Genomic DNA, 19,376 nt, shown 5'->3' with positions numbered 1-19,376 from the left:
TTACATGTGTAGCCGTGTGATACTTTACATTACTCTAGGTTTCAAATGAAGTTTTCTATCTATCGGTTCCAAAGGGTTTTGGCCAGTGGAATAAATTTTCACATGGTGACTTTATTTTGCTTGTGTTGCCTGGTGAAAAGATACACAGATGATGACTTTCCCCATCGTTTATTGTATTTTGTATTATTGGAGACAATACTGGACTTCAAACTTATGTTAACGGTTTGAGATAGAACCAACTATCCATTCAGACGAAACTGCTTAAATAATACTTCCCTTCATTGGAAGAGGCTGTTGCTATGTTATTTATGTAACGTCGATACTTTGATTCCTTTACTGGTTTAAAGGTGGAGAAATAAAATTCACACAGAAGACCCAAATGGTAATGTTTTTTTGTATTCCATACTTGCTTATTTCATTTTATAGAAATTGCCTTTTAAAACAAGCATGTTGTAAATTTTGTAGATAGGAATAAAAACAATGCCCAGTGGTATGTTAGAATGTCTTAAATATTGGGCCAGTTTGTACAGGCAGTAACTTAATAAGTTATCAGGTCTTGTAAATATTTATATTCTGAGTTCAGCCCCTTAACAGGACCAGAAAAAACCGTTGGCTTCAAACAGGTAATTTTCTTATTTACTCAATGTGCACTTGGAGTCTTGGGATTTGAAGGTCAAAATGTGTTATAGAAACTGTCGAGCTAATTGTTAACCATTTTTACCTGTATAGTTTTTCTCAATTTAAAAAACAAAAACACCACTCTTTATATGGTATTGGTTAGATAGAATATTGTTGGCCATGTTAGTAGAAAAGTAGAATCATTATAAAGTGGAGGAAAAAGATAACTTCATTTAAGCTTACATTCATTTTTACCACTAAGTTGTTTTCTTTTAGCTTATATTTTTCAAGCTAGGGTTAGGAGGTTTAATTTGTATTTGTAGATGATCTCCCAGAAGAAATGGTTGTTCATTAGTGGTATATCTGGGCTGTACTTGAAAGCTGCAAAGATAATTGCATAGCTCTTGAAATAACCTACTGCATGGATTTTGACTGTTCAACTTGTGATCTCTATAGGTTATTTAAACCAGTTTTTCAGCCAAGGTACCATATCAGGAGTTACGGATGTGCAGATATTGGTCCCCTCAGCCCTCTGGCCATTTGTGCAGGGTACAACGGCATCCAAACCAATAACCTTAGGTCTGAAAGTCTCGATAATTTATCCCAGTGTGCCATACAAATATTTTCTCTTTGTGTTTTGATTTCTTGAAAAGCTGTAAGCATTAATTTAGAAAGTTCAGTAATGGTATCTTAACAGTTTTAAGATTCAAGAGGCCCGCAATCTTAAAGTAATCTTGGCTTTATGTTTAGAAAAGAACATTTTAAGATGTATCGCTGACCCTCATGTAATTCAATTCTCATTCCACTCATTATTCAAGAGATATAGTTAAAAATGTAAGACTCTAAACAATTTAAGTTTGGACGTTATGAAGAAATTTTAAATTCTTATTTTTTTAAGCAAGTAATGTGAAGCAAAAATGAAGTTTCCTTGTGTAAAATCATTGTCCTCACCCAACTGACTGAATACCACTCTATCTTTTTCTGAAGCTAACATTTTAATCTTTCATCAATCAAATTTGGGTCTCATGCTGGAACATAAATTGAAGCCTAGGATACATTGTCTTCTCTTTCTTAAGGAAAGAATGGGATATACTTAGTTTGAGAAACTTAATATTTTAATACTTACGTAAATTATCAAGTTAATCTTCTAAAATAGATATTTTACAGTGTTAAAAAACATGTATGTTTCCTTTTGTCTAGCTCAGCCATTCTTAATTCTTCTACTGGGGTTTACAGATTCCTCTGAGCCTAGAATAAAAGCTGAAGAATTTCTTCAAAAAAAAAAAATTGTTTTTTAAACCTGCACAGACTATTTTATATATACTTAAAGGGAGTTCTTGGACATCTGATCTCATCGATGAACTCCATTTTTCTGTGTCATAATTTGTATTGTCCAAATAACAGTTTTCCCCTTCCATTATTTTTACTACTGTAACATTTGCCTGATTTATCATTTGGCACAATATTAGTCTTTCAACAAATATTTCTGGACCATCTTTTATATAACAGCCTCTGTAGTAGACTCCTGAAGATAAACTGTTCTTTGCCCTTGGAGCTGTGTTTAGCTAGAGATGGATGTGTAAACAGTACATTGGCAGTGCTAGATGGAAGAGGTAAGCCAGGAACGCTGTTGGAGAATGGAAAAGGTGTGTTGACCAGGAGTACTTTTCTGTAAATCCATGGTCAGTTCTGTATTTCTTAATTGGCAAAAGGCATACTGTGAAATACTCTGAGGTGGGTTTTTTAAGTTCTCATTGAACTAATAATGGAAACTAAATCAAGGAGCAAATAGTCTTAAATTGAAAACTTAAATGTGCTTGCCATTGCATGTGGTAATGCTGAATATTTTCTTTGCTCATATTTTTTTCCTAGTTACCTTTCTAAAATATATAGTTTTAATTATTTTATAAATGAATATAGTTAGAGCAGAGATTGCTAACTCAAATACCCACAGTAGATAGAATAGTAAGTAAACGAATAGAGTTGTCCAGATTTACCTGTGTAAAACCAGTGAATGGGTTTTAGAGCTCATTGTTGGATAATCACAACTCAGTAGATGGGAGTGATTTTGTCAGTTTAGATGTGCAGAATCATTGTTATGAGACACATAGACCTACTTGCCTTCTCTTCTTCCTTTTGAGAAACTGAAGGTTAACTTTTTTTTTTAGTGTTGGCAACTAAGTCACACTTGTATAAGAATGTTCACAGCAGTGTTTTTCATAATGACCAAAAAGTGCAAACAACCAAATGACCATTAACTCTTGAATGGATGAACGGAGTGTGGTATACCCATACAGTGGATTTAGCCATAAAAGAATGAACTACTGTGAATAAAACTGCAACATGGATGAACCTTGAAACACCATGCTAAATGAAAAAAGCCAGACACAAGGTCACATATTATGATTTCATTTATATAAAATGTGCAAAATAGGCAAATCTATAGAGACAGAAAGCAAGCTAGCAGTTGTGAGGAGGGCAGGAGGGTATTAAGAATGTTTGCTGTGGGATATTGTGTTACTTGTTTGGGTGATGGAAATATTCTGAAATCAGATGGTGGTGAAGAGTGTGCATTGTGAATATACTAAAACCCACTGCATTGTGCACTTTAAAATGATGAGTTTTACATTATGTGGATTTTATCTCAATTTTTAAAATTGGGGTGGGGGGAATACTGTGTAAGCCAAATAGAACATAGATGCTTGCTGTGGAGCAGAATGAATGGGCTGTGAATCTGAACAGAATACTTTTAAATGCTTAACATTTAAAGAGTTTGTAACTTTTTAAGAGTGTTTTGGAAGTGTTAAGCTGTGCAGGAGAAAGACATTAGGACAGAACAGAGGTTGTAAAATGATACCTAGGTACAATACTGATTGAACTGGTCGTAATTTATTCTTTGTGTGTACATTTCCTTGCGTTTTAACACTCATAGATTCAGATAACCGATATCACAACCAAGGACACCAAACCGTTAGTAGTCACACTGTTTCCCACCCCTATTCTCTGGCAACCACTATTCTGTTTTCAGTTACTTTAGTTTTATTTTTTCAAGAATGTTATATAAATGGAATCAAACAATATATAATATTTTTAGACTAGCTTTCACTTGGCATATTGCTTGAGATTCATCAAAGTTCCTAGTTATTGCTGAGTAGTACTCCATTGTATAAAATTGACCACAGTTCGTTTATCCATTTAACAGTTATGAGTAGAGCTTTGATTATGAATAGAGCTTCTATAAATGTATGTGTATAAGGTTTTATGAATGTAAGTTTTTATTTCTTTAGGGTAAATACCCCTATGAGCAGGATTGCTGGGGCATGTGAAAAATGCAATTTTAACTTTATAAGAAAACCGCCAAACTTTTCTGGAATACCATTTTGCATTCTCACCAGCAGTGTATGAGAGTATTGTTGCACATCCTCTCTAGCACCTCGTATTGTCGGTATTTAACTTGTAATTTGGAAATAATTTTATATTTACACAAGAGTTGCAAAAATAGAATCCTTATATACCCTACAGTCAACTTCCCCAAATGTTAACATTTCACATGACCATGACAGTTTATTAAAACTAAGAAGTTAACATTGATAACAATACTATTAACTAAGAACTTTATTTAGATTTTACCAGTTACATCCTTTTTTTGTTCCAGGATCCAATCCAGGACACCACATTACATTTAGTCATCATGTCTCCTTAGTCTCCTCCAGTCTTTAACAGTTTCTTAGTCTTTCCTTGATTTTTAAGACTTTGACAATTTGGGAGAAGACTGGTGAGATTTGTATTATGTCCTTCAATTTAGGTTTGATCGATATTTTCTCATGACTAGATTGTGGTTATGGATATTTGAGAAGAATATCAAGAGGTAGTGTGTCCTTCTCATCACCAGGTATCAAGATTAGTTGATGTCAATATAATGTATCTTCAGTGATGTTTAGATAGTGACTGCCAGATTCTCCACTGTAGAGTTAACCCTATATCTCCCTTTCCATACTTAATCATTAGAAGGGCTTTCCTAAGTCTAACCCACCTTCAAGGGGAGAAACACTGAGCTCCACCTCTTCGAGAGAGGCTCATAAATAATTTTGGGGTATATGTTAAAAACATTAGTAATCAATCGATATCCTGGAGGAGATACTTAGAGGCTATGCAAGTGTCCTGTTTCTCTTAAAAGTTTTACTCAACAATTTTAGTATCTGTCAGTAGATTTTTGCCTACAGCAGTTCATCTGCTAATCTAATGCTGATTTTCTATTTCTTCTACATGTATAAATTGGGATTCTTATTACAGAAGATTTAAAATTTTTATTTAATGTATGTAGTATGGACTCATGGATATTTACTTACAATCTAATACTATTCATTATTTTATTCAAATTATTCGAGATTTGACAGTTTGGAGTTCTTTCAGGTTGGCTCCCATGTCCCTTCAAGTACAAGATTTGCCAGGCTATCTTACATTTTTCCTGCCCAATCCTAGAATCAGCCATTTTGCCAGAGCCCTTGTTCTTTTTATTGGATAAAAGTTTGAGAAACCATGATTTGGGCACTACTTTTTGATACTGCTTCTAGGTGCTCTCAGTAGGAACAGTTTCATTGCTACGGTGCAGTCATTCATCTTTTCTCTGTTTTTATGGTTTTGCCTTTGCCAGATGTCATATAAATGGGAACAATATGTAGCTTTTTGGATCTGTCTTTTTTAGCTTCATCCACGTTTTTGTATAAATCAAGAGCTTTTCATTGTGTGATCGTACCCCCATTTGTTTATCCATTCACATGTTGAGAGATCTTTGTTTCTTTGTTTTTGTTTTTGTTTTTTTTTTTTTGGCAATTATAAATAAAGCTGCGATTAACATTCTCTTGCAGGTTTTTGTGTGAATGTAGGTTTCAGTTCACTTGAGTAAATACCAGGAGTGGGTATGCTGGGTTGTATGGTAAGTGTATGTTTAACTTTATAAGAAACTGCCAAACTGTTTTCCAGCGTGGCTGTACCATGTTACATTCCACCAGGAATGAATTATGTAGTTCGTTACAATGAATCCTTGCAAGCTTTCAGAATTGTCAGTTTTTAAAATTTAAACCATTTTAATAGATCTGTAGATTTTCCTAATGACTAAAAATATGGCACATATTTTCATATTCTTATACATATATCTTCTGTGAAGTGTTTTCAGGTCTTTTGCCCATTATTTAATTGGGTTATTTTCTTAATTAAATTATTTATATATTATAGATACAAGTCCTTTTTTATGTAAGGTGTGAGATGTAAGTTGATATTCATGATCTTGCATATGGGTGTCCAAGTTTTCCAAAACATTTATAGAAAAGATTATCCTTTCTCCATTGACCTACAATTGTTGCTTTGTCAAAAATCAATTGACCATATTTGTGTGGGTCTGTTTCTATGCTCTTCATTGATCTGTTATCCTTTTGCTAGTACCATACAGTTTTAATAACTGTAGCTTTGGAATAAGTCTTAAAATTAGATAGTGTGCTCGGAAGCTAAGCAGGGTCAGGCCTGGTTAGTACTTAGATGGGAGACCACCTAGGAATACCAGGTACTGCTGTAGACATTAAAAAAAAAAATTATTTAGTGTGATTCCTCCAGCTTTATTTTTATTTTTCAAACTGTTTTGGTTATTCTGGTTCATTTGAATTTCTTTTTAATCTAGTATGACAGTTTTTGTCTTTTACTTGGCTAATTTATTTTGTATGTATTTAATATAACTAGCCATATTTCTGTTTTAACATTCTCTGTGTGTCTTATGTTCTGGAGTTTTTTCTTTTCCTGCCATTCTTTTGGATTCTTTTTATCATTCTACCCCTTTTCCCCCTTTTCTAGTTTGGAAATACCCTGTATTTTTGTTCTGCAAATAAATACCATCATAGATATTAATAACTTGGAGTCATAACATATCAAAGTCTATTATTAATCATTAATCAATATTTATTTGAGCTTTCCATATATTTTCCTCTTTTTTTCTCTTTATTTTCTCAACTCAAACCTCCTAGATGGGATTATTCTTTCTTTAGAGAGATTTACTGGATATAGAATTTTAATTTGGCAGTTTTTTTCCCTCAGCACACTGCAGATATTAAATTATCTTGGCTTCATGTTGCTTTTGGAAGATCAACTGTTCTGTCGCTTCCTTGAATGTAATCTCTTCTCTGCTTGTTTTCAGATTTCTCTGTGTCTTTGGTTTTTCTACTATTTTGTTATATGTTGTGAATTTCTTTTTATTGATCTTGTTGGCTTCTGGAATATGATTGTGTCTGATTGCTTCTGGGAAATTCTCAACTGTTAACCTATTCAAATATTGCCTTTGTCCTGTTCTGTTTTCTCCTTTTCTTCGAATACCAATTATTCTTTCAAGTATAGTATTATTTCTTTTATTTTTTCATAGTTTTGACTTTGCTGCTACTTTGTGGATGTCTAACCTATTTTTGAGTTCCTTAGTTTTTCTCTTTAGCTTTGTTGAATCTACTGTTAGTCAATTTCAGGTTTTTTTGGAAGTTCTATTTTGTTCTTTAACTTTTTGAAATCTGCTTAAAGTATCCTAGTCCTTGCATATATTCTGAAATTTATCTTTTTCCAATAAGCATAGTTTGAGTCTGATAAGATCAGAAGTCTCTCTGTTGTCTGTTTTTCTGCCAGATTTTAGTCTTGGAGTCCTCCTTCAGTGCCTAGTTAGTTATCTTTGGTTACAAGCTGGGTGTTGTATTTGAAAAATTATTTGTAGGAATCATTTGAGGTGCATACGTAGTAGCAAGGTACTTTCCTCCATAGAGAGCCTACTCACGTCAGGTATCTGTGGACATTACTGGTCCAGGGACCACCTTAAAACAAGTTTCAAATCTGATATTTCCTCTATAGGACTGTAATTATTCTTTCGATTTTCTACTCTCCATTTACTCTCACCCTAAGGTTGTAACCTTCTGAAATCTCAGTCCATTATGGAGAGGTTCTCTAATTATTGGACTCTTCACCTTGTGAGGGCCTTAGGCTTTGGTTTCTGTCAGAACAAAATTCTAATTTTCAGAGATAAACAAAGACCCATTGGGCTTCCTTGTTTGCTTCTTTGAGTTCTCATTTCTCTTCACTTTTGGTTATAATTGCTAATCTATTTTTGGTTTTTTTGTTTGTTTGTTTTTGTTTGTTTTTGTTTGTTTTTTAGAATATGGAAGAGATAGAAAGGGGAGAAGGTGTGTGTGTTTAATCTATTCTCTTGAGTTAGCCACAGTGGGAGGGTTGACCCAAATAACTTAGTCCACCATTACTGAAAACAGGCAAATTATCTGCAAATATCTTGTTTTTTAACTTTGAAAACTGAGAAGCTCTAATCACATTTTCAGGGATCATCTACACCCCTTAGTTGTCTTTTTTTTAGGAATTTTGCTCTGTGACCTCTGCAGTAAAAACTAATTTTTATGAAGAGTGAAGACAACAAGAGAATGAGATCTGAATTGCAATGCTTGTGAATTAATGATTTAATTTTTTATTTCAGGCACACACAGTAACAGTTGAGTAGAGTACACCAGTACTCTCAGAATCAGATATAAAAGGGTTTCTGATCTTATAGAGAATAACAAGATGTACCAGCCTTTGGTAATTTTGGGGTGAAAATTACAGGTGTTTTAAAGTTCTTAACTTGCTTAAAATATTGTGCTTTACAATTTCTTGTTTTAGTGTTCATCTGAATAATTCTTGTGTGTTCTTCAAAACTAAACCTAGATGTTATTTTTGCCCTGATAGCTTTTCCTCAGGTATTGAGAGTACTTCATAAATATTTGTTGAATGAGTGATCATAGGTTGGTGGGTGACTTAAATTCCTTAAGTCAGAGCACCCTGACTTAATTCTTTCAAGGACTGATCACATGAGATTGTAATGGTCTGTTTTCTATGTCGGAGGGCAGAGATATTTTCTCTTTATTCTTTAGAGCCTAGAGAAAGAATCCCTTCTTGGCAACAGGCACACATTTCCTGGCACGTGGTAAATGTTCAGTAAATGCTTACTGAGTGAACATTCTGCTCTTGATTGAAAAAGAATGGAGTATTGGAAATTAAAGGCACCTGTGGAATAAGTTTCAGATAGTATTAACTACTTATGCTTTCTTGTGTTCACATGGCCTTCTAAGCAGTGCCACTTTTGAAAGGGGAAAAGTCAAGTTTGTATGACTCAATATTTGTCTGCTTCTAAAACAAAGCAGTAACAGTTATTTTCTTACTGAGTTTATTCCACAAATTTTGTTTCTCTCTTACCAAGTTATGCTAGGAATAAAAGTTCATTCTCTGCAGCAGTGTGTAAAAGGTGTCATTTTCCTTATACAATTGCTTTTCCTCTCAACAGGCAGGCAGGCCTAAGTCATGTAGACAGTGCTATAGAAATCTTTGTTCTATCTCGATGGTTTTTAGCTCTTGTTCATTTACTATAGTTGATTTAGGGTTGGTAGGAGGATTTTTTTTTTTTTTTAAGTGGAGACCTAAAAACATTAGGGTTACAAGAACTAATAAAGCTGTATTCAGTTTGAAAATAAGACTTTTTAAATTTAAAGTTCCGGAATAATGTTTTACAGTTCTAATATTAGAAAATTCATCTCTAAAAATACGTTAGCACAAATGACTAATCAGACTGTGCAGTTATCTGGTGTTAGACCACTTACTAAGCCTCTAATTTTCTTTATACTTGCCAGATTGAAAAACAGAAATCACATGGAACAGAAAATATTAGAGGGAGAAACTGGCTAAAGAGGGCAAGAGGAGTTTTTATTGAAATTAATTGTGTTATATTTCATTTATGTCAATAAACCTCTCATTTTGGCAGTGCATATTTTAGCCTTGTTTAATGAAGTTTCCATTTCCTTGGCACTGTACAAAGAATGGGTCAAGCAGAGCCATGTAATCATCTTTGGTTATAGGTGTAGTCTGACTTGAGTAGGGAAAATTATGTCAACTAGATAATTTTTCATAGTTGATTGGATTTTGTAGATTAAATGAATGAACAAAACTCAGCCATGTCTTCAGAGTCATTCAGAGGGCTTTTTATTTTATTTTTAATTTTATTTATTTATTTTTTTAGGTGAGGCAAACCTTGGTTGACCTCACAGATTGCAAGAGCCTTGTTATTTTACAATCCCTTATATTTTATTTTTTACACACCTACAGCACCTGGTCTTCCTGAGTTGTCTCCCATCCAAATACTAACCAAGCCTGACCCTGGTTAGCTTCCAAGATCAGACGGGATTGGGCTTGTTCAGGGTGGCATGGCCATAGACTCTGAGGGCTTTTTTAGGTAGAAGTAATGATCTGAAGTGATTAGCCACTAAAGTTATACCTCCTTTGATGCAATTACATGGAATCAATAAGGATTAAGTAAGGTCATTTAAAATGGAAATTATTAGGAAAGGTAATACTTTTTCTTAAAGTATACTTGTATGACGAATAGTGGATAGGAGAATTAACCTTGAGGATATTCAGGACTCGGACACTTTTCCAGACTTCCAAATAATTGCAAAAATTAAATTCCTTAATTTAATTGTTGTGGAGGGGGAAAGACTAATCTGAACTGTGCCTCTTATTTAATAGAAGAAGCTGTAATGGAGGGAGAGACAGCGAAGGGAACAATTGCTCAAGAACCCTTGAGTTGGTCTTCCAGTTCTCCTAGCTGTATCCTAGATGACTAGAAGTTGGAGGCAATTTCATTTTCATTTCATTAAAAAAAAAAAAAAAGCTTTGATTCGATCAATATATTTACTGTGCATTCTACAAAATGCAAAGCTTTAAGCTGGGTACTGTAAAGTAAAAAGATAAGTGAGACTTGGCCTTGGCTTCAGGGAGCCAAGGGTCTAATAGGGAAATTAAGGTTTGAAAGACTACTGTATACAAGGTGTAGAAAGTGTTAAGTTCTGTAGGAATGAAAAGACTTGGACCTTGAAGGTCAGCCAACTTGGCTTTGAATCACAGCTTCATTTCTGTTGGAGATTCTTGGTTAAGCTGCTGAGCTTGCTTAGACTGTTTTCCTATCTGTAGATTAGGGAAAGAAATGCCTGACTCACAGATTGCTGGGAGGGTTAGATATTTAAAGCTGAGAACCTCTTTTAGCTCCAGACTTTTATAATATCTGATTCTCTATTCGGTGTCCTTTTTAATGTCTCAAAGCCATTTTAACCTTAAGCCCAAAACCTCACTTGTGAGCTCTCTTTCAGAATATCTTCTATTTCCATGAATGGCATCAACAGTCTAGCCAGAAATCTAAAACTCACCTCCCACTTCTTACCCCATTATCCAGTCCACCCAGAGCTATTGAGGTTACACCATAAAATTTTGTTCCTCATATTAGTCCACCTATTTCTATTGCGGCCACCATAGGTCCTGCTTTCATCATCTTTCACACAACAGCCTCATATCTCTCCCTAAATCCATTCTCTCCGCCTGTCCTATACCTGGCCAGAGCAGACTTTTTCAGATGTACAGGTGGGTCACTTTCTGCCTAAAGCTCTTTGATGAATTTCCATTATCCTTATTCTACAAATAAAATCTTAAAGGCATATTTGTCTCAACCTTGTTATGCTTTGCTCGTTATTATATTCCGAAGGCCTAGCTTAGTCGTTTTTCATAGTAAATTCTTATGTATTTAAGGGATGAACAAAGGAAGGAATGTATGAAAGAACCAAACGAAAAATTGAGAAATATAAGCTGTTCCTGTGTTTCCTTCCTGTTAGGCTGCATGTGAATATACGTGCACATTTACAGAGGTACATGTGAAATACTGTTTCTGCATAAAATGTTTATCTTTGATGATTTCTCTTTTCTGTCTTTTCACATCCCCTCTTATCCCATACCTTTACCCTCCCCCATTCCTCTTTGCACCATTTTATTTTTCTGAAGTTGCTGAGCTACATACAGTTCAGGAACCTGTTTCTTCTCTCCATGCAGTTAATGAAGGTCAACCATTTGAAATTCGCATGTGAATGATTTTCTTACTATAAGATTATTTGGTATGCATGAGAGCAAACAAGCACCTTTGTGAGGTATTGCAAAATAGGTAGTTGTCCTCCCAGTGGAGAATCAAATCCACCAGTTTATAAATTAGGGTCCCAGCTAATGAGGCAAAAAGCTGCAAGGGTCAGTCAGACAAGTACTTGAGAATCATCTCAAGAGTTTCATTAATGAATGGTCTTGCTCTGCTCTTCCCAGAGAATCTCAAAGCCTTTCGAGAGCAGAGGAAGACTGAGTGGTAAGAGTGTGGTAAATGGGATAGTAGTAAATGGAAGTTGGGGAATATTTCCATGTGAGTCAGGTGGTTTCCAGGGAGAAATGAAGTCTCATTTTGTAATGTCATGTCCACTTATGAGTTGGCCTTCAGAGACTAGGAATTAACCACTGCTCTATCATTTTTGTATTTTAAAGGTAACTAAAAATGAAGGCTGCGGCCTTTTTAAAGATAGGTTTCTGCTTATTTATTTTCATTAAGGAGCTATGGCATAATAATAATTTAATAATTTACATGTTTTGGTGTTTCTGAGCTGTTTCTGGAAGATACCTCACTTGATCTTCAGTCCGTAAAGTGCAGTTAGGCAGGCAGGTTTTGTAAATGATGAACCAAAGCTAGAAGAAGCCCAACAGAGAGGTCCTGTAGCCAATTAGGTATTTGAAACCAGGACTCCACTTCCTGTTTCATCACTCTGTTGCATCTAATCCCAGTTACTAAATTTGTGTCAATTTTACAAACTTCTTAAACTGATGTAGAACAGATAAAGGGTGTCTATTAGGTTTAAAATATTAACCAAGAGAATAAAATACCTATAAATAAATACAGAAACCCAGGAGAAAATATTGTTTTTATCAGAGCAGAAGCTAATTTAGTAGTTTAGTATCATTAAAAGCCTGGGTGGGGACAGTATTTCTACTGGTTTCAGCTGTTGTCTAACTGTTTCGGCTGTTTGTATACACATGCACACACACACACCCCTTTACCCATCTTAGTGTCTTGTTGTGAATGCAGACATAACAGCTACAAAAAAAGGGAGTAGCCCTAAAACAAAAAATGACCCGTTTCTTTTGGAAGAACAAAAGTTACAATAAAAGTCTGCTTTCTGGTTTTTTGCTTATTTGGGTATGTGTTTCACACTTAACCAATATTAGGTAAAGATAAATTAGATTACTATCACCCTGTTTGTTTTATAACACTGAAGAAAAATATTTGAAAATAATTTTAAAGACTGTTTAGGTTCACTTGTTTATAAGTATTTGAACAATATTGTTTTCTAGCTATTTAAATTTATATTCATGGGAACCTAGAGTTGAATTATATACTTATGGGATTCCAGATTTGAAGAGAGGCAAGTTATAGGAGTTTTATGGAGGAGAGATTTCGTAAGTAGATAGTATAATATATGGATCTTTTGATCTCATGTATTTCAGGGAGAGTATCACTGATTGTGTTTGTCACACTTCCAAGCTGGCATTAACTCCCATCCTAGTCTCTCTCTCCCTCTGAAAGCTTTAAGCCATTGAAATCATGGGCATAAGGAGACATCTCTTCTGGCTTATTTCCTCTGGGTATGGTAACTAAACTCCAACTTAAATACAGCATTGGTAAAGACATGCAGTTGTCATAAATGGATCTCTTAGTGCTCTCAAATAGGCACTGTTCTAAACAGTTCACATTCATTAATTCATTGAATTCTATGAACCACAAACCTATGAGGTAAATACAGTTATCCTTTCTTTACTTCAGTTTCCTCATCTGCATAATGGAGATGATAACTTTCTTTACCACTTTTGTGTTGAGGATTAAATAAAAAGTAAAGCATATAGCAAATGTGCATATCTGGCTGGCACATAGCGAATGCTTGTAGATGTTAGCTATGGTTATTTAACTAGTTTATGATAAGTAGCTATGTGATTGTGGGTAGATTTTCTAGTTGTCTTATACCTATTTTTTTAAACCTTTTATTTGGAAGTAACTTCAAATTTACATGAGACAAAAATAAAAACAGTATAGGATATGACACTAAAAGCACAGACAACAAAAGACAAAATAAATTGGACTTCATCAAAATTAAGTTTTGTTCAACAAAGGACACCAACAGAATGAAAAGACAACCTACCCAATGGGAGAAGTTATTTGCAAATCATGTATCTATGATGATAAGAGTTTAGTAACTAGAATATATAAAGAATCACAACTCAACGACTCCCCCCCCCAAAAAAAAAGGCAAAAATCTTGATTAGTCATCTCTCCAAAGAAGATATATAAATGGCCAATAAGCACATGAAAAAAAAATGCTCAGCATCACTAATCATTGCAGGGGAATGCAAGTGAAAACTACAGTGAGATAATCAGTTTACATCCATTAGGACAACTACTATAAAAAAAAATAAGTGATGTCAAGGATGTGGAGAAATTGGAACCCTTGTGAATTGCTGATTGGAATAACATTATGTAGCCACTGTGGAAAACCTCAAAAAATTAATTACCATATGATCAAAAGCAGGGACTCCGAAAAGATATTTGTACACCAGTATTCATAGCATCGTTCACAATAGTCTAAAAGTGAAAACATCGCAAGTGTCTATTGATGACATAATGGATAATCAAAATGGTCTATACATACAGTGGAACTATTCAGCCTTGGAAGGAAATTATGTCATTCACTGCAATATGGATTAACCTTGAACACATGCTAAATGAAACAAGCCAAATGTAAAAGCACAAGTATTATATGGTTCCACTTAAATGAAGTACCTAGAATAGTCACACCCAGAGATAAAAAATAGAGTGGTGTTTATAAGGAGCTGGGGGGAGGAGGGAGTTGGTGTCTGATAGGTACAGTGTTTCAGTTTGGGATGGTGAATTATCTTGGTGTTGGAGGGTGTGGTGATGGTTGCCCAAGAAATAAATGTATTCATTGCTACTGAACTGTATACACTTAAACATAGTTAAACTGGTAAGTTTCATGTGTGTATATTACAATTTTTAAAGTACATGTTTCAACAAAAAATAAAAGTACAAAAATCTGTATCCCCTTTACCCAGATTTACCTATTTAATAATTTACCCATTTGCTTTATCACATATGAGTGTACTCTTGAGTATACCTAATCTACCACCTAAATTGAGCTTTTGTCATTTGATCTTGAAAGTATTGGCTTTTTTTTTTTTTTTTTTTTTTAAATAGCATCTTCCCCCTTCCAGTATAGGATATAGTCTAGGGTAGGACATTGTATTTAGTTGTCATGTCTTTTTAGCCTTCCTTTGTCTTTTATAATATTGATATTTTTTTAAAGACCACCTTTCCCTCCCACCTTAATAAAATTTTTTTCGTTTTCTGTTTGTCCAATGTTTCCTTGTAATTAGATTGAAGTTAGAGAGTCTTGGCCAGAAAACTGCATAGGTGATGATGTTGTCCTCCTCAGGTTATGACATCTGGAGACTCAGTACATTTTTAATTGAATGCAGGGTAACAGAATCAACAGATACTATAGGAATCAGAACAGTCAAGGAAGAAATAAAGGAGACTTAAAATTTAACAAAATTAAGTGTGTCAAATGGTGACCAAGGACCTACTGATTATTATATAAGGTTCCTCAAATGATTTGGATCAGTAAAAAATGATGTTAAACTTTAATATAAAGAACATCCAAACTTGAGATGAGGGGTAAAAAGCCACATTGCAGAATAGGATTGGGGCTATTATAGGTTTAAGTTTCTTGGAGTTTTGGTTTGTGCTTTTTTTCATGTTATAGGAAACACTGTTGTTGAAAGAGTTGGGATATATGTATTGGTTTAACAGGTAGGAAAGTCAGAGGTATATTTGGGGCCATTCTTATAAGTTGTTTTTTCTTTCTATATACTTAAAAAAAAATAATTCCTTGGCCTTTGTGCCTTTTGTCTCTGCAGTTTGAAGAAAACAGGTCTGAAACAAGGTCTTACCCCTAGCTGTTTCTGAACACGGTAACTGCCAGATCTTCAAACATCAAGTCCAGCTTTGTCCGCCAACCTGTCTGACATGTCGGGACCCGTGCCAAGCAGGGCCAGAGTTTACACAGATGTTAATACACACAGACCCCGAGAGTACTGGGATTACGAGTCACATGTGGTGGAATGGGGGTAATTGTTTCCTTTTACTTCACTATACTCATCCAAAGGGCTGACTCTTGTGGATTTGTTGAGGGATTTATGACTGCATTTATAAACCTCAAGATCAAAGTCTGATTTGTGTTTTCTTTTGCAATGAGGAAGCATGGTATTGCTTTGGGAAATTAACAGTTTTGATGGGCTTATCATTTAATAATTTCAGTCTCATTCTTTTCTCTGATTTATATATTCTCTATACAAACCTGGTAACAAAGAGTCACCTTTCAGTTTGCTTTAACTAAAGGCTTTGCAATTAGGTGAGAATACTTGGGAGGCTTTAAAAACATCACACTCTTATGTAAAGTATTTTTGAGGTCAGAGAATGTTGTCCCATGATGATACTGAGGGATGAAACAGTTCTCCAGAAAGGTGTCCTCTAGCTAATGAGAAGCAAAATTAAAGCCTTGAAACATTTACCCTTATCATGAGACTAGGCATGTATAACATGGAATTCAGCCCGAATACCATCTTGAACAGTTGGGTTTCCCCTTCTAATTCTTTATGCAGTCTCATTGGATGTTTGCATATTTTATACCAACATGGTATGTATTTAATTGATCAGGTTATAACTTTTTGTAATAATATTTTGACATTCAATTGCAAAAGAATGCAATTTGAAAACTCATAAAGCTACAGCTCCTATATGCTACATTTTATATCTATCTACCTATGTCTATAGTCTGTAAGTTGATAAATAATTGTCATGGATGTATTTTAATCATGATTGGGCCATGATTAACAGCAACTACATTGCCTATGCACAAGGAAGCATAGTGTGCTTCTAAGATACCATCAAAAACCAGTGGTATAATACCAATTAATGTTGTCATTATTAATAATCTAACAATTTCCCTTATGTCACAGGCTTTGGACTCTAGGAATACCTATGTTTTGCTACAGAAATTTCAACCACTGTATTCAAATTGAGTGCTTTGCACTCAGTTCTTCTTAAATATCACTAAACAGCCCTTTTGAGTTTTTGGCATGGTGCTATTTGGTTGGTTGTGTTTGTTTCTATACTTTCCTGCAGGAGGAGAACTCATCAGAACTAAGAGCCTTCCTCTAAAAGTGCTATGATACTGCATTGTTCATTTTCCTTAGTACCTTTTGCCCTCTCTGTTTATTCACTTTCTTTTTAGGTGCTTGAGGAATATGAATGGCTGATTTGTTACATGTTGGGTTCTCAGTGTCTCTAGCAGGAATAAATAGAATTTAGGCTTTACTAAAAGGACGATGTTTGTCAGTCTTGAGAGCAGGGGTCCCTAACCCCCAGGCTGCAGACAGTTACTGGTCCATGGCCTATTAGAAACCGGGCCAAACAGCAGGAAGTGAGCAGCAGGTGGGCGAGCAGCAAGTAAAGCTTCATCTGTATTTGCAGCCACTCCCAAGCGCTAGCATCACCGCCTCAGCTTCACCTCAAATCATCAGGAATTAGATTCTCATAGCAGCACCAGTCGCTGGTGCCAAAAAGATTGGGGACAGCTGCTTAAGAGCAAAGTCATCTAAATTATAAGCAGCAGCAGAGAGAAAACGTTGGCTTTTCTCTTATTTTTTAAGCTACATCAAACATCTGATGTAGCTTAGTGGTCATGGAATATGGGTAAAAGGAGAGGAAGGTACTCCTAACTATGGTTCATGATCTGTAGTATGGTTTGCAAACTCTATTATGTGGAATATCCTCAGAGCGTGCCTTGGAAGGCAAGTGGGAGGTCAGGCCTATATGTTTAAAAGCCCATTGAAAATCAGCTGCTCTGCAAGTGTGGCTGAGTTGAAGTATTATAACATGTGTTCACTTCCTGCTATGTGCTAGTCAGTACTGGGCCAGGCACTAGGAGACAGGAATATATATAAAAATTATTCTCCATTGGAAAGCCGTCTATTGTTGGAGGCAGGCATACATAACACCCTAATACAAACTGGTTATGTGTGGTATGTCAACAGAGATGTAAACAGTTTGAGATTTGAAAGAATAATTAGAAGGCTTAAATTTTCTAATCGTAGGAACAGAAAGACATTTTTAATTGGCCCAATTAAAAAAATACAAAGTAACCAATTTGGAAATTATTTAAAATAACATTTCTTTTACTCCTACTAGTAGTAAAGGTTTATAAGTTGAATTAGTGCTTGACAATTTGAACTTTTTAAACCATTGACTTGTGATTCTTTTTCTTTATAGAAATCAAGATGACTACCAGCTGGTTCGAAAATTAGGCCGGGGTAAATACAGTGAAGTATTTGAAGCCATTAACATCACAAATAATGAAAAAGTTGTTGTTAAAATTCTCAAGGTGAGTATAAGAAGAGAGAGATTATAATTTCACAGGTATTTGGAATTTAGATTTAAGTAATGATGATGCCTTTTTTAAAGGAGCATTTGAAAAGGTTTTTGGAGGACTTTTTACACCACTGTTATATCCTCTGAAATGAATAGAGGTCATCTTCATTTGACAAATCAGGAAACCAAAGCAAGAGAGAGATTTGACTCAAGTCATACCAGCTAGATTGTGGCAGAGGAAGAGAGTAAAGGTTCAGTCTTCTCTCTCCTAGGTCTAATGTTAATTTGACTGCTTAATAACTGATTTTCTTTACTTTTAGTTATATTCCATGCTTTTATTTTAAATAAATTGTTACCTCTACTGTGTAAGGATGCACAATCACAAATACAGGCCTTTAGAGGGCAGGCAGATGACACATAGCTAGTCTGATGTAACTGCCCATGATTAGAGGAGGTGAGTGGGTACTGCAGCATGTGCCCCAGCTCCAACCGATTATTCCCTTGCTGTAGTGCAAGTCCAGTGTTGCTTGAAACTCCTTTGCAAAAAGAAACTAGAAATTTATATTAATATGTGAATTGCCTGGATTTTTCAGTGTCGACTCGAGATTTTAAGAACACTGTACAGATTCTAATTCAGCAGGTCTGGGTGGGTCTTGGGAATTTGTGTATTGAAAAAAAAAAATCCAGGTTAAAATCCAGGTCGTTGGTCATCATAGTTCAGTAGTTACCAGTCTTGTTACTGAAGTGATGATATATATTTAAAACAATTTCTGAGAATCGTATGCAGTGTGTCAGTAGTCTGAGGTGATTGATAGCCGAGGAAAGAATGGTCCAGTATGGCAGGCATGGGGTCACATGTGACTTTTGAGCATTTAAGTGTGACTGGTCCAAATCAAAATATACTGTAAAGATAAAATATACTAGATTGCAAAGGCTTGGTACACAAAAATATATACAATTACTCATTAGTAATTCTTCGTATTGATTTACATGTTGAAATAAGATTTTGAATATATTGTTAAAATATATTAAATACTTTTTTAACATAGACACTAAAATATTTAAAATATATATGTGGCTTACATTATATTTCTTTTGGACTAGTGCTGTTTTAGACTATTTAGAAGGAAGTCCTTGTGAAGGAGGTGCAGTTGGACCAAAGCCCTCCTTAGATCCCACAACAGATATGGAAATGATGGGTGAGGACAAAAGAATATGAAAGATACACTCAAGGGGTTCTGCAGAGTGATCTTTTTAAAATGGAGTGAGGGGTTCACATTTATTCTTGTTGATCATTTTATCCATAATGAAAGGCTTAAAGAGGTTATATAACTTGCCCATA

At 34.9% G+C, this 19,376-nt stretch overlaps 1 protein-coding gene and 1 pseudogene across 2 annotated transcripts in view; one reads left to right on the top strand and one right to left on the bottom strand.

The window, feature by feature from the left end:
* The window catches only part of CSNK2A1 (casein kinase 2 alpha 1), a 42,617-nt gene that overhangs the window by 8,571 nt on the left and 14,670 nt on the right, over window positions 1-19,376 (top strand). For both annotated transcript variants that reach the window (XM_036229554.1, XM_036229555.1), the window contains exons 2-3: window positions 15,523-15,732; window positions 17,936-18,047. In XM_036229554.1, the coding sequence (XP_036085447.1) occupies window positions 15,632-15,732; window positions 17,936-18,047 (213 nt within the window). In that variant the 5' untranslated portion in view covers window positions 15,523-15,631. The remainder of the gene's footprint in view (window positions 1-15,522; window positions 15,733-17,935; window positions 18,048-19,376) is intronic.
* Window positions 9,775-9,893, bottom strand: LOC118610527 (annotated as a pseudogene).

The sequence above is a fragment of the Rousettus aegyptiacus genome, unplaced genomic scaffold (assembly GCF_014176215.1).
Source record: "Rousettus aegyptiacus isolate mRouAeg1 unplaced genomic scaffold, mRouAeg1.p scaffold_m13_p_12, whole genome shotgun sequence".
Taxonomy (NCBI): domain Eukaryota; kingdom Metazoa; phylum Chordata; class Mammalia; order Chiroptera; family Pteropodidae; genus Rousettus; species Rousettus aegyptiacus.
This window is presented reverse-complemented; position numbering and strand designations above follow the sequence as displayed.